Source organism: Orbicella faveolata, unplaced genomic scaffold, assembly GCF_042242905.1.
Source record: "Orbicella faveolata isolate gen_17 unplaced genomic scaffold, um_ofav_v1 contig_24, whole genome shotgun sequence".
In the NCBI taxonomy this organism is placed as follows: domain Eukaryota; kingdom Metazoa; phylum Cnidaria; class Anthozoa; order Scleractinia; family Merulinidae; genus Orbicella; species Orbicella faveolata.
Genome location: NW_028301552.1, coordinates 24,426,840 through 24,441,713, shown reverse-complemented (window position 1 = coordinate 24,441,713; position 14,874 = coordinate 24,426,840). Strand labels below are relative to the sequence as shown.

Here is a 14,874-nt window from a genome sequence, read left to right as displayed (position 1 = left end):
TGTAGTAGGAGCAAAGGCCCAGAAAGCTTTTAACATCCTTTGCTGTTCGTGGGTAAGGCCAAGTATGTACTGCTTCAATCTTCTTGGGGTCAGTAGATATGCCATGGTCGCTCACCACATGGCCAAGAAAAGGTACCGATCGCTGGAGGAGAATGCACTTCTTAGGGCTTAATTTGAGGCCGACATCGTGAAGCTGCTGTAATACGGTGCGGAGCCTCTGAATCGCTTCTCTGAACTTGCAGCCATGGACTATGATGTCATCTAAGTAAATAAGGCACACCTCTTAAGGTAGCCCAGACAACACCTTTTCCATGAGCCGCTCGAAAGTTACAGGGGCATTGCAGAGACCAAAACTCATGACCGTGAACTGGTATAGGCCATTTCCAGTTGTGAAGGTAGTTGTTGGCTTGTCGGCCTTGGCCATGGTCACCTGCCAGTAACCACTACAGAGGTGTAGTGTGGAAAACCAGTTGCAGCCTGCAAGTGTATCTAAGCAATCATCAATCCTCGGAAGAGGGTAGCTGTCCTTAATTGTCACGTCATTAAGTTTACGGTAATCAACGCAGAAATGAGTAGACCCATCTTTCTTCTTCACTAATACGATGGGTGATACCCAGGGACTTGAGGAAGGCTCAATCACTTTTTTCTGAAGCATTTCCTTGATAAGGGTATTGGCTTCGGCTCTTTTGTGTGGGGGGAGACATCTCGCTGGCTGACGGATGGGCTGTGAAGATCCAGTGTTGATTGTATGCGTTACTAAGATGGTATGGCCAAGGTCGTCGGAGGAAACTGCAAATACATCAGCAAACTCGGTCAACAGTTCGGCAAGGTGTGAGCGCTCGTCAGGGTTTAGAAGATTAGAGCTGCATTCGAACAAGTCTAAGAGGTGTCCAGGGACAGAAGGCCTACCACTGTCTGGCTCTACAGCAGCTGTCATGCTTTCACCCTCCTCGCGTACCTGGCAAAGAGCCACGCTGGATTGTCCAATGTGGGAAGGTTCAACAAGTTCGACAGGTTCACACATAGCTGCCACGGTGTCCTTGTATAATGTACGAGGATAATCTGTGGGGCTGAGCACTCTTAATGGAATAATGTCAGATGCTCCATCTACCAGGCTTCTAGCTAGCATCAGGTGGTTCACTTCCATCAGTCTGGCCGTAGGTTCCAGCAGTCCTAGGGTAGGACCAACTATCTTGCCAGCTACAAAAGCTTCGCTCCAAGGAGGGGTGACTGATGTGCGGTCAATGAACACTCGAAAGCAGCTGGGGGAGAGTGATTGCCCTTGCTTGGCTTCACTGCCATCTCCAAACTGTAGCTCATAGCAGCCATCTTTAAGCACCAATTGGCAGTCATATCGACGAAGGAAATCTAAACCAAGGATCCCCTCTGGTTCGATCTCTGCTACCCACATCGTACAGTCAAATTCTTGGTCACCTAGTCTGAGTGTCGTGTTTCCACGTCCCAGGAAAGAAGAGGGGCGTCCATCGGCCAGTTTCATGGTGTCAAGAACGTGCTGAAGCTGTCTTGGTGTTGATTCTGGATGGCAAGAGATGGCTTCCCACGTTTGGGACTTCAGGATGGTGATGTTTGCTCCTGTGTCCACTAAAAACTTGACTGGCATTCCATTCACGAACCCGCTAACATACAAGCCGTCATTGTCGGCACCCACGGCATCTGTTTTGATTGAAGGTAAGGTGGGCCTTAGCATTGATTGGTTTGTTGGGCTCTGGCCCTTGAACTCGACAGTGTCTCGTTTCCTGGACATTCCTGCGGCTGTTGAGAAGCTAGCCTCCCCGATGGTGTACGCAACCCATCCCCGAGACGTTTAGGGCAGTAGCGTTGAATGTGCCCCTGGGCACCACAAGCCCAACGCTCTGGTGAATTCCAGGCCCTTTGCCGACTACGTTGCAAAAAATCGGAGGTATCTTGTGGTTACTGGACCAGGCCTTGTACCAGTGTTTTAAGCTCATGCAGTTCTTGCTTGAGAGTTGAATCTGCTGGTGTCGGGCTCTGCGTAGTTACCGCCTGTAATATCTTCGTTCCACTACTACGTTGTTTCTCAGCAGAGAAAAATGCCTCAACTTCAACACCAGCATCCAACGCCTCCGTGAGAGTAGCTGCCTTGGCTTGATGGACCTTCCAACAAAGTTCTGGATCGGTCAATGCCTCAATGAACTGGTCTTTTGCGATCAGCTCTCGAAGGGAAATCGGGGCACTGGGGTAGGCCTGTCTTGTCAACCTCCAGATTGCCTGAGCCAATTCAGGGAGGCTTTCGGGTGGGGCTTCGTAGGGAAACCCGAAACATTTCCGTTCTGTTTGATGTTCCAAATCTGCTATCAAGTGCTGCAACCAGGTCAGTGTAGCTAGTACGCTGGGTTTTGTCAAGATTGCCAAGCACTGCCTGAGCTGGGCCACTCAGACTGACCGCCAGGTAGGCTGCTTTGGTTCGCCTATCCCATCCATTTATCTCTGCTACAAGCTCGAACTGGGCTTTATAATCCTCCCACAGAGTTGAACCATTGTAAAGTGAGGGACGGACACGTGGCTTCTCTTCTTTTTGTGGAAGCTGGTGATAAGAGCTGGGTGAAAGAGGGACTGGAAGTTTGCTAAAACGCACCTCCTCGTGATTGCTAAACAAATCCAGACCGCTATCATGGGGACTGGTGCCCAATGTAACATGACTGTCACGCTGTTTTGTTTCGAGGGCATCGAGGCGTTTACTAAGTTCGCCGAAACAATCCTCTAAGGCACTGTTTTGCTTTTCGATGCCAATGCTGATTGCCATAATTGCCTTTAAGACTTGGTCTACGGTTTCGTCGTTGCCGTGTCTTTCAGTATGTGGAGTACTACTCCCGACCAGGACAGGAGATTTCACCATTGTCGTCGCATCCTTTTCAGTTGGAGCTAAATCCTCGGAATTCAGGTCAATCAGCGGACCAAAATTAACCTCACCATCATTATAGTGCGCCATACTATCAGTTTGGCAAGTCCTACACCGCTGCCACCAATGTAATGGGCCGAAATAAAAGACAGATCCTTCACATAAATACAGACGTGTTTTTTTAATTCTCTTCTCAATTCTCTGACCCAGACCTCTACCAGAGATTCTATTACAACAGCATGGTGATTTTGCAACAACAAATAATGTCACGCATTCGTTCGTCACAGTTTTAAAAAACCAGATGTCCAAAGGCACAAAAACATGTAAGATTTTGAGACTGCTCAATTGAAAACGTGATTGAAAAGTGAGGCATTTAGCCTGTTTTGTGGGCAATATCTGGAGAACCCAACGATGTGCAACAAGAACAGAAAAATGTGATCTTCATATGGTTTAAAACGTTTGAATGGTGATGAAAATGAATCGTTTAACAAAGGCATAAAAATGATCAGTGGGTTTAAACCCATTATTTTGTAAATGATAGCATGGAGGACCTCCTGATCTATACTTGAAACCCTTGCACTATGAGAAAGTATTAGATGGAAAATGCTCCCTCGAAAAGACATTTGAACTATCAGGTCATGTACTGGGTGGGAAAGTAAATAATGTGCCAAGGAATTATTTTTATATGTTAAATTATCTGCAAAACCATCAAAGATAACAATATTTTCTTCTGCAAGGTGAAGCAAGCTTCTGAGCAAAGTAGCTACCCAGACATTGTGTGGATATCTTAGATGATAATATGATAATATGTGGACTTAGCCAAGCCTAAAAGCAGAGCTCCTCAGTTATTTTTTGGAATGTTGTTACTAATGAAAATAATCCTACATGCATGTGAAGTAAATTGCAAACAATTTAATAGTTTCAGGTGGAACTAGGATTACATCAGCAGATCGAGGTGTAAGATGGTGTGATTATGAGATATAGAACCATGATTTCAAGGATTTCTGAGAAGCTACCAAAAATCTTGATCTCATAACAGAACTGTCTTCTGTACTTTTTGGTGGCATTTCTTGTTCTTTCCTACCTTATTCAGAAAGACAAGACATTGTTATTAATCATTATATTCTTTCTTAGTTAACATGGGGACTCCCACACAAAAGAAGTTTACACATTTTTTTGTTGTGGGGATTGAGTGAGATGGAGTGGCTACAATATACTTAGTCCCTAAATCTCTACCAAATGAAATCTCACAAAAATACCAAAATAGTATACATATGTGAAAAGTTGGAAAGTTTTGTTTTCTAACTTGATCCCCAAAGATACATTTAGCCATCTTCACTTTTGTATGGAGTCTCCTCCTGCTGGAAGGGTTTGCAATAAGCAAAATCACTCTGGCATGAATGGTAATTATGATGTTTTTTTGCTGATCATGAATACTCGCATAGGCTTCTAATAACAATTTTATTATTCAGTTTCAATGTGATTTGTCCTTTTTCTTGACTGAGATTGTGGACTACAGGAGCTGTTATTGGGTTTAATTAATTAATTTTGCTATGATTGAATTATACCAAGAATTATAAGTAAGCTAAGAGTAATTTATATTATGTACATGTATTTTGTCTGCACTACACAACCAAATGCACTCAAAGGTTATGAGGCATAGGTACATTTGTCAGAAGAGCCCAGCATATCCAAGATATGTTTTGATTGACACATCAGTTAAGATAATTTACAGCAAAATGGATAAACAATACATCAATATCGTACACGCACCAAAGCTGGATATGGGGTTATAAGACAATCATTTAATCAACAGATTGAAATAATTTATAAATTAGAGAACACTATTTGTACAGCAGTAGGGAACAAATTAACACTGAGATGTAGATCGTAATGTTTTGACTGCTTACTGCTAGTCTGCTTCAGGTGATAAGGTCGACTGATTGCACGGTATCATTTATATCACAAAGGTTGGCTGTGATTCAACCAAATTTACCTGGAAATTCACCCAAGCATTTCACCAAACCGAATAAATTGAACTAACAAAGTGAGGAAATCTCCATACTTTGTAATCACAATATGCAAATATTCACACAGGAACATCAAAAGTAAATTTAGCAAATCCTGTTCGCTTCAGCTTAGAATGGTTTGTGGCCTTTCTTGATTTTCAACAACAGGAGAAGAAATTTTAGCAGTTTATGAAGGGGCTGTGCCAACTAACACAGAGAAAACTTCAAAACTCGACTGGCTGTGTTTCCAAATACAGTTTTGGTTAAATTTATTTTTATATTTTTATAAGCTTAACTTTATTTTTTACAACTTACAACAACCTCCACAAAGTGACCCACGTGTTATTGTTTAGAGATGAACGAAATTAAAACGATGTAATTTATAAAATATCTCACAGCATGGCTTCAAATAAGGAAGACTTTAAAAAGAATTCCAATTGAAAATAAGCTTATATTGCCGAGGCAACTTGTTAATTTTCATAGCAAATGCCACAACAAAAGTTACTCACGGCAAGTTGGCAATTCACTACGGCCAGTGTTAATCTTCCAGGCAGAAACTTGCAGCAAAAGTTGTGAAGACTGAACTGCGTCTTCTGAGTCAATTTGTCGGGTACTCTGCCTCCTTTCTATAGCCCTTGTTAGCTTTGCTTTACGGCATTGTTCGGTATTACTTCATCTCCTTTCTCTAGCCCTTGACTCGTGATAATTCACGGCATTGTTCAGTACTGTTTCGCCTCCTTCCCCAGTGCTGGCCCGCTCTGTTTTGCAATCTTCTTGGCTACTTCTTTACCTGTTAATTCTTGCTTTCTGTTGCTATCTTAATTTTTTTAACCGCGCAGCCATGGGCCGAGCGCGGTTCTAGGTTTACCCGGGGTTTATTTTTTATTTTTTTTTTGTCGGTGACCAGACGCAGACCTCTGCTCAGCCAAATTTTGAGTCACGCAACGTGTGATGTTTTTGCGGCAGAAGCTGTTAAAACATAAATGCATGGACAATTTTACGGATATTGTTTTCTTTTTTGTGGAAAAAATATATTTTCTTTTCGTTTTATCAAAGCGTTGGATTTAAAGGGAATGATAAATACGCGAAAAAAAGGTATTACATCAGCCATGGAATGCGTTGACGTTGCAGCTTTCACTTTCACTACGTGACAAATAAGATCGTGCTTACTTTGCAAGTTTATTTCGCCAGAAGCGACGTTCATTAATTTATTTGCAATTTTGCAAGTATTTCTTGTGGTTTTAGGCAAATGAAGTAAATTATTTGGCTGTTTCATCGCAGCGAGTTCATAGATCGGAAGGAAAATTAAACATTTGCAAGCCAAGCAGCAAACTTGTCAGAACGTGCAAGGATTACGTCATTGGTAGGGAAATAACCACGGTACTAAAGATAGCCGTGGATAACGCAATTCTTGAATTATGTGACTTGTGTGACTTCTTTGCTAGCCCTTTACTCAAGGGAAAAAACAATTTAATTTAATCGTGATTTTTAAGAAAGAAAGCTGTTGTTAATAGTGTTCATATCTTCATGCCCATACGTATCCCGAAGAAAGTTCCAGATTAAGACTATTACATCATCGGAGATTTCACACCGGTTACAACTGATGGTGCAATAATACAGTTTGTGTTGATCAAGTAATGTGGTGTCAACAGTAATCAATGAATCATCAAGGATTGCTTTGGAATGTACACTGCGTTGCGACTGTAGTGCTAAGAAAACAGTTAAATTTTAAAAGCGCGGTTATACGATCTAACAGATCTTCTTGTTTTTTTTGTCGGTGACCAGACGCAGACCTCTGCTCGGCCAAAGTTTGAGTCACGCAACGTGTGATGTTTTCGCGGCAGAAGCTGTTAAAACATAAATAGACGGACAATTTTACGGATATTGTTTTCTTTTTTGTGAAAAAAATATATTTTCTTTTCGTTTTATGAAAGCGTTGGATTTAAAGGGAATAATAAACACGCTAAAAAAAGGTATTATGTCAGCCATGGAATGCGTTGACGTTGCAGCTTTCACTTTCGCTACATGACAAATAAGATCGTGTTTATTTTGCAAGTTTATTTCGCCAGAAGCGACGTTCATTAATTTATTTGTAATTTTGCGAGTATTTCTTGTGGTTTTAGGCAAATGAAGTAAATTCTTTGGCGGTTTCATCGCAGCGAGTTCATAGATCGGAAGGAAAATTAAACATTTGCAAGCCAAGCAACGAACTTGTCAGAACGTGCAAGGATTACGTCATTGGTAGGGAAATAACCACCGTACTAAGGATAGCCGTGGATAATGCAATTCTTGAATTATGTGACTTGTGTGACTTCTTTGCTAGCCCTTTACTCAAGGGAAAAAACAATTTAATTTAATCGTGACTTTTAAGAAAGAAAGCTGTTGTTAATAGTGTTCGTATCTTCATGCCCATACGTATCCCGAAGAAAGTTCCAGATTAAGACTATTACGTCATCGGAGATTTCACACCGGTTACGACTGATGGTGCAATAATACAGTTTGTGTTGATCAAGTAATGTGGTGTCTACAGTAATCAATGAATCATCAAGGATTGCTTTGGAATGTACACTGCATTGGGACTGTAGTGCTAAGAAAACAGTTAAATTTTAAAAGCGCGGTTATAAGATCTAACAGATCTTCTTGTTTTTCCTTCAGTGCAACCCTATCTTAAAAACATTAGATCAACCTCCACTATCGTATGTTGGCATAACAAATAGAACTGAGTTTTCCTTTCTTTAAAAATCCCGCCAAGAAAAGATGGCATTATTCCGCTACAAACCGAGGGTGCATGTCTCTGTCAACTTATTAGCTGGAGTATGGCCACCTTATTGGGCAACTCAGCCGCCGTTGTCATCGTCATCATTGTTGTGCGTACGTGCCCACGAGCAATACCGCTAGCCATGAAAACCATGCGAAAATCCATTCATGGGTTTCCTTTTCTCTCCCATATGAGTACGGGGCTCTGCTTGGCAGCCCTTTGGGCCGCAGGAGCTCCGCTGTGAAATCACTGTACAGGAGACCTAGATGAAATAGTTGATAGTCAGAATACCTCTTGGCAGAACAGTGCTTCAGTTAATGTCAGAAGGTTGGTCAAATATGAGATCAGAGTAGGATCTGTTTCCCTGGGCATCTACATCCAATGCAAAACTATTCCTTGTCTTGCAGCTTCAAGACTAGACGACTTTCACAGAATTTGAAAGTTATGAGGCATTTCTTAGTAAAAGTTGGTAACAGGAATTTTTTAAAGTAATTTGACATGCTGGAAACGAAAATGCTTGTCACCAAAATTTTTTTTGCCATCTTCAGCCTCAAAATGATGTCACAAACATGACATTGAAAATGACATGATCGTTGTATTAACTTTGCAAAATAAGTTAGATAATAAGCCGTCTGCTTTATATTTGCACCTCAGAATACCACATAAGTTGCCTCCCGCCTAATTCCAGTTAAATTAGTTGGATTACATTGCAGAATACATTCAAAGCAACATGTGACATCATTAATGACATCACATTTAGCCATATATTTATTTAATTGTTAATTCCTGCCCAAAAGGTCACAAATATTAATTTGAGTACTGATTGAAAACAGACCTTACGTTCTGCTGGTTTTATTAGTTGTTCAATTGTGGGTAAACAATTAAACCTGCAGCTAATAGCTGAAACTTACTGCAGATCGTTATGAGTGTTAATCTGTACGTATACACTCACCGAGTAGGATGGTTTCATTTTGTTTTAAGATACAAGCACATAAGTTTCCCAATGAGTAAATACTCATTTATAAATTTGCCTTAAAGTAAATGATAATGCGTGTGTTTTTGCCTCATAAACCAATTTAAAGACTGTGCCTTCTGTTACGGATAAAAATCGGAAAAATTCATTCCAAAGGGTTATTTTTCAAACCTTAACTTGATGACTTTGTTGTCAATAAAGGTATGCACATCATGTTCTATGTTAGATCCAAGTGTAACATTTTTTCTATTATTCGTTCTTGTGTAATTTGTTTTTCCTTTGCGTACGCAAATTAGTGTATACTTCTTTTTGTCCTTTTGTTTAGTCTTTTTTTTGCGTCAATTTAGGTGTTTATTCCTTTGTGTCAGTTTTCACGCCCTCGTTAGCGTTTCTTTGCTGTTTCATCTTCATTAGCGCCTTTCTAAGTTTCTATAGTTTTATTTTCCGCATGTCCTAGCGTATTTTCCATATCATAGCTTTGCGGTACAGTTTTGGGGCAGTTCATTTTGGTCCTCGCTTAGCGCAGTTCTATTTAGTTTTCGTGCTAGTCTCTTCGCGTTATTCGCAGTCCGTTTCACAACATTTTTCTCTGGCCGAAACAATGTAAGTGTAATTCACAGTCCTCGTTTTGCAGTTTTGTTATTTCTTTATTTGAATTTAGCTTAGTCGCAACTTGTAACTTTTGCTCTTTTACTGTTTTAGTTTCAACCCACGCTGTTTGTATCCATGCTATTTGCATCTATGCCGCTCGTATGCACACTCTTTGTACCACGCTGTTTTGATTTGTGGACTTGTTTATTAAAGGCCAAGAGAGTTTTTTACGCTTATTGCAGTTTCATTCTATATAGTGAAATACATCACTGAGTTCATTTGGTGTCTGTGTTTTTACAGGAATTTATATTGACATTGTTCGATTTGCACCCACAAACACTGGTACAAAACTATTTAGCCTTCTTGCAACTGCAGCGGAGATTTCTACATCCAGTAGAGCATGAGCATGAGATTATTTCCTGGCAGGCTTTCAGAATCGGATCTTGTGTCATTAGGAGTGGTTGAAGTTTGTTATCAGTGATCTTCTTTAACCCTAATGTTTAAGGATCTGGAAGATGAGGCTCTGAGCAGTGAGCTGGTTTCCATACAATTGCCTGATAGTAAACACGCTTTACATGTAGTAATAAAGCATCACTTGTCGGTGGCGGTGCCTCTGGCTTTCCTTTCTTTGAGAACAAAATAGCTCGGGCCTCGTCAACTGATCCAATGCTATCCAATTTGTACATTTTACAAACAAATTCCTCAACTTCTTTCATTTTTTCTTTGGTTAGCTCTCCCTCTCGTAGAGAGGGGAGAAGTGTGTGTTGCTTTAGGAATACTTTCCAAGCTGATTTCTTTAAATGGCTGCATATGAAGGACATTATGTCACAACCTGTTATGGCATGAAAAGGCAGAAGAGTGGATGCAGAACCAGCAGAGAGATTTTTGTAGATAGCCCTGATGTTGAAATACTTTCACTTTGTGGCTGTTCCAGACATCTTGTACAGGTTAGGACATGGGATGTGGGGGACATGTGTGATAAGAAGTAACAAGACATCCGTATCCCTTGGCGATACAACTACATTGTCAAGACTGCTGTTGACACAGTGAACCATCGAACGTGTATCTGCTTCCTTGTGGGTTGCCTTTAGAGCAGACAGGTCGATTGCTCTTCCTGATGATTGCACTTCCCTTTCATCTACAAATCCTCCAGCAGCTACAACAACTTTGTCTGGGGGTGCTTTCACGATGATGTGTTCCGATAGGAACCTGGCTAGATCTGACTTGTTACCTGGCAATACAAGGAAGTTTGGCCAACCGTGAGGGAGAGGGACACTACCATCTTCAATAGCACGTCGGATAGGGCGAGTGAACTTTGTGCGTCTTTCTCTCGTTCCTGACTTGATGGAATCTTCTCGATACCGATCAAATATGACGTTGATTTGCTGATAGCGGGATCCAGCTTGAAGAACTGCTGCTTGAAAGCTCTCTGCAAAGTCCCCAAATTTTTGAGCACCAGATGGTCTCCCAATTGCAGAAACTAATGCCAGACCATCTATTGATAGACCTGAGCTGCCTTGAAGCTCTTTCACTTGGGCAATTTATTCCACTTGAAATTAAGTCTGCTAAGACAGATTTCTGCCCATTTCTGAGACTGTCATTCATCTCTGCTAATACGACTGGTACAGGCATCAACTCATATTTTAGCACACTGTGGAGATCAACTTTGCACCTCGCCTCAAAAGCAACGATAAGGCGTTGAAGGACATTTCCGGTCGGCTCTTAAAATTGTGCTTTTGTTCTTCTCTTTGCTACTCTTTACAACTTGATAGATCTAGATCTGACTTGTTATCTGGCAATGCAAGGAAGTTTGGCCAACGGTCAGGGAGAGGGACACTGCCATCTTCAATAGCATGTCGGATAGGGCAAGTGAACTTTGTGTGTCCTTCTCTCATTCCTAACTTGATGGAATCTTCTTGATACCGATCAAATAAGACGTTGATTTGCTGACAGCAGGATCCAGCTTGAAAGCTCTCTGCAAAGCCCCCAAACATTTGAGCAACAGATGGTCTCCCAATTGCAGAAACTAATGCCAGACCATCTATTAATAGACCTGAGCTGCCTTGAAGCTCTATTTCACTTGGGCAATTTATGCCAGACCATCTATTAATAGACCTTTGCTACTCTTTACAACTTGATACAGGTTATCAATAGTTGGAGCGTTATTCTTGTGCATCGTGTCCCAGAATCTCACTTCTGATGATCTATCTTGCTGCTGTTGAGAGACACTTGGCAACCTTTGCTCCACGAATTCTTTCATTTTTGCTGATTCCTGCCCAGTTCTGAGACTGCCATTCATCTCTGTTAACGAGACTGGTACAGGCATCAACTCATATTTTAGCACACTGTGGAGATCAACTTTGAGCCCCGCTTCATAAGCAATGATAAGGCGTTGAAGGACATTTCGGTCGGCTCTTAGAATTGTGGTTTTGTTCTTCTCTTTGCTGCTCTTTACAACATGATACAAGTCAGGGTTGTCCCCTTTCAGGCATACTCTTTGTTATCGCTATGGAGCTTCTTGCCCAAAGTATAAAACGGTCAAATACATCAAGGGCATACATATCCAGGGAAATGAAGAGGTCAAGCTCACACAGTATGCTGACGACACAACTGCCCTTCTTGCTGATGTTCAGTCAGTTTCTAATTCATTTGACTTATTCTCACTGTTTAAAAAGTGCTCTGGCCTAAAAATAAATCAGGCAAAATCAGAAATGCTATGGCTTGGCTCCATGCACCATAGGAAAGACGCAAGTTACAGCCTCCAAATCAGTGATGATCCCGTTTACGCACTCGGTGTGCATTTTACCTATAATATTGAATTGTCTCATAAGAAAAATTTCTTTGAAAAATTAGGATCCCTAAAGAAAACCTTAAGTGTCTGGTCCCGAAGAGACTTATCTATATACGGTAGAATAAATATTGTTAAAACGTTAGCCCTCTCCAAACTTGTATTCATCTCCAGTGTTATGGAGACTCCAAAAAACTTTGCATCAGAGGTCAATAAAATAGTGTTCGATTTTATCTGGAAGCAAAAACCTGCCAAAATAAAAAAGACAACCCTCATCAAGAAGAAATCGGATGGCGGTCTCGGCATGAAAGATTTTGTACTTTTTGATAAGGCTTTGAAACTAACTTGGGTAAAACGGCTGTGCTCAGACTCAGATGCACCGTGGAAGTATATTCCAAAATCGTTTCTCTCTACTGTCGGCGGTACTGAGATCTTTCAATGTAATTATGACTACAACTTTCTTGATCTTAATGGCCATCTTCCTGAATTTTACAAACAAATTATTCATCATTGGCAAGAAATTGTGTCTACGACACCGCACAGCAAGACTGAGATACTGTCTCAGACAATCTGGAACAACAAACTCATTACGATTGACAAAAAAATGGTATATCTACCTCATTGGCACCGAGCAGGTATAAAGCAAATTTCAGACCTTTTTGACAAGTGTGAAAATTGCTTCCTGCCTTTCCTTTCCTTGCACAATAAATACATGCTAAATTGCAACTTTTTACAATATTATAGTCTTTTATCTGCGATCCCTCAAAGTTGGAAGAAGCTCCTTCACGTTAATTCTGGCGACTCTACTACACCCCCGCCGCCAATCTGTACTATAACGCGCAAGATGTTATACGACAAACTGTTAAACTTAGAAAATCTTCCTCCTCCCACTTCAGAAAAAAAAACTCTTATCATATGGCATCGCAAAAGAGAATCTAAATAAAATTTATCTTCTGCCTTTCACAGCCACAAAAGAAGTTAAATTGGCAATGTTTCAGCACAAAATTATACACAACATTTCAGCCACGAACAGTATATTATACAAAATGAACAAGGTTGCCTCCCCATCCTGCCCTTTCTGTCCCTCTGATAGTCAAAACATACGTCATTTGTTTATTAGCTGCCCGCAAGCGTCTTCCTTTTGGTATAAGTTCCAAAGTTGGTATTCTACTGTAAGTAACGCGAGTTTACTTCTCTCCGAGCCAGAGGTATTATTTGGAATTACTCTTCCTTGTACTCACCGTTTGACCCTTGACCACCTCATAATACTAGGCAAATACTTTCTTTATATCAACGCTCTAAATAATACTATGTTCGTTTTCAGCGACTTCATCTCATTAGTGCAGGATAAAATCAAGATAGAAAAATATATTGCTGCCACGTTGAATGGCGAAAGGGAATTTCAACAGAAGTGGAAATTCCTTCTCACCATTTAAGGCGTTTCCCTTAGTAATTAGTTGCAAGGTCTTTGTTTCTCGTTTTTTTGTTTGTTTTGTTGTTGTTGTTGTTGTTTTTTTTTTCTATAAGTAATTACATTGTATTGTAACTCCTTAAGTAATGTAATGTGTAAGTCATAATAAGCAGTTAATGTGTATTGTAAGTAAGTAATGTAATGCCAAGTATTGTAAACAGCTGTTTTTTTATGTATTGTAAGTGACGTTTGTAAGACAGTAAAAGCATTAGAAATAATAATAATGATGATGATGATGATAATAACAATAATGTAGTGTATTGTAAGTAGGTTAGTTATTGTTGTGAGTAGAGTAAGGCAATGTAAGTAATTATGTGTTTAGCAATAAAAAAAAAACATGATACAAGTTGTCAATAGTTGGAGCATTATTCTTGTGCATTGTGTCCCAGAATCTCACTTCTGATGATCTATCTTGCTGCTGTTGAGAGACACTTGGCAACCTTTGTTCCTCAAATTCTTTCATTTGTTGCCGACCAAGCTCATTGGCATTTAACAGCGAGACTTAAATTTCATCAGTGACAAGATCTTTAGTGGCAATGTTATAAAGACAGGTTGGATGTTCTGGTGGTGAAAATACCTTGAGCTGCTTGAGAATGGTGAGCAATGAACATTCATCCTTCTTGTCACGATCTTTCCTTCCAGGAGTAGATTGATCAGGACTGACCTGGTTGAACTTGCTTTCATTCCATTTGACAACGAAGTTCCCCTTTTTGAACTCTTCTAAGACTTCCTTTGGCAACTGCTCCATCTCTGCAATGTACACTGATCCCCATCTTGCATAATTCAGATGGTCATGTCTGAAAAAATATGGCAACATGTGGCGGAAACTGTGCAAGTACAGGTCCCATATCCCCTCTCTCTGAGCCCGAGTGAACATGAGGAGAACAGATACCATTTCCATGTAGTTCCACCAAAACTTGAAGTTGACATTTTCCTCGGATCTTTGTGCAATGAATTCGTTTAGCATCTTTTTCACTCATGGTGACTTCAGGGATGTTATCAGTGCTGCAGCATTTTCAGGAGAGCAGGCAAAATCAGATACTTCTTGGAAGAGATCTGGGTACGATTTGTGGCAGAATTCTAACAGAAAAGGCATCAGCAGCTGCCACAATGACTGCAGAGTAATCTAGTGGGCGCGCATAGCTCTCTTGTAGGCTTTTCCATTCATGACATGTACGGTTGCATTTGGCCCAAGCAGTCCACTCTCGACCCATTCTTCGACCAAGCGTGATCCTTTCATGTAGTTTCCAAACGTAAAACAGTACAAGTATCATCATTCCTTCCAAATAAATCAAGCAGGTGATCAATAACCTCTCTGTTTGCTACGTCCCTGTACTTTCTTTGTTTAGTTGTCGCTTCGTATACAAAATTTGTGCTGTAACTTGTAGCCTCTCTTACATCGT

The 14,874-nt window shown here is 40.6% G+C and overlaps 2 protein-coding genes across 3 annotated transcripts in view; one reads left to right on the top strand and one right to left on the bottom strand.

The window, feature by feature from the left end:
* LOC110054340 (tRNA (32-2'-O)-methyltransferase regulator THADA-like) overlaps positions 1-14,874 on the top strand; it is a 653,734-nt gene that overhangs the window by 250,218 nt on the left and 388,642 nt on the right. The gene's annotated exons all lie outside the window — the stretch shown is intronic.
* On the bottom strand, positions 13,837-14,438 carry LOC149110987 (uncharacterized). The gene has a single exon (XM_089292232.1). The coding sequence runs from the start codon at positions 14,436-14,438 to the stop codon at positions 13,974-13,976; it is 465 nt and encodes a 154-aa protein (XP_089148358.1). The 3' UTR covers positions 13,837-13,973.

What these genes read in the sequence shown, in the direction of transcription:
- LOC149110987 (XM_089292232.1), bottom strand. Translation starts at nt 14,438, where the DNA reads ATGCTAAACGAATTCATTGCACAAAGATCCGAGGAAAATGTCAACTTC.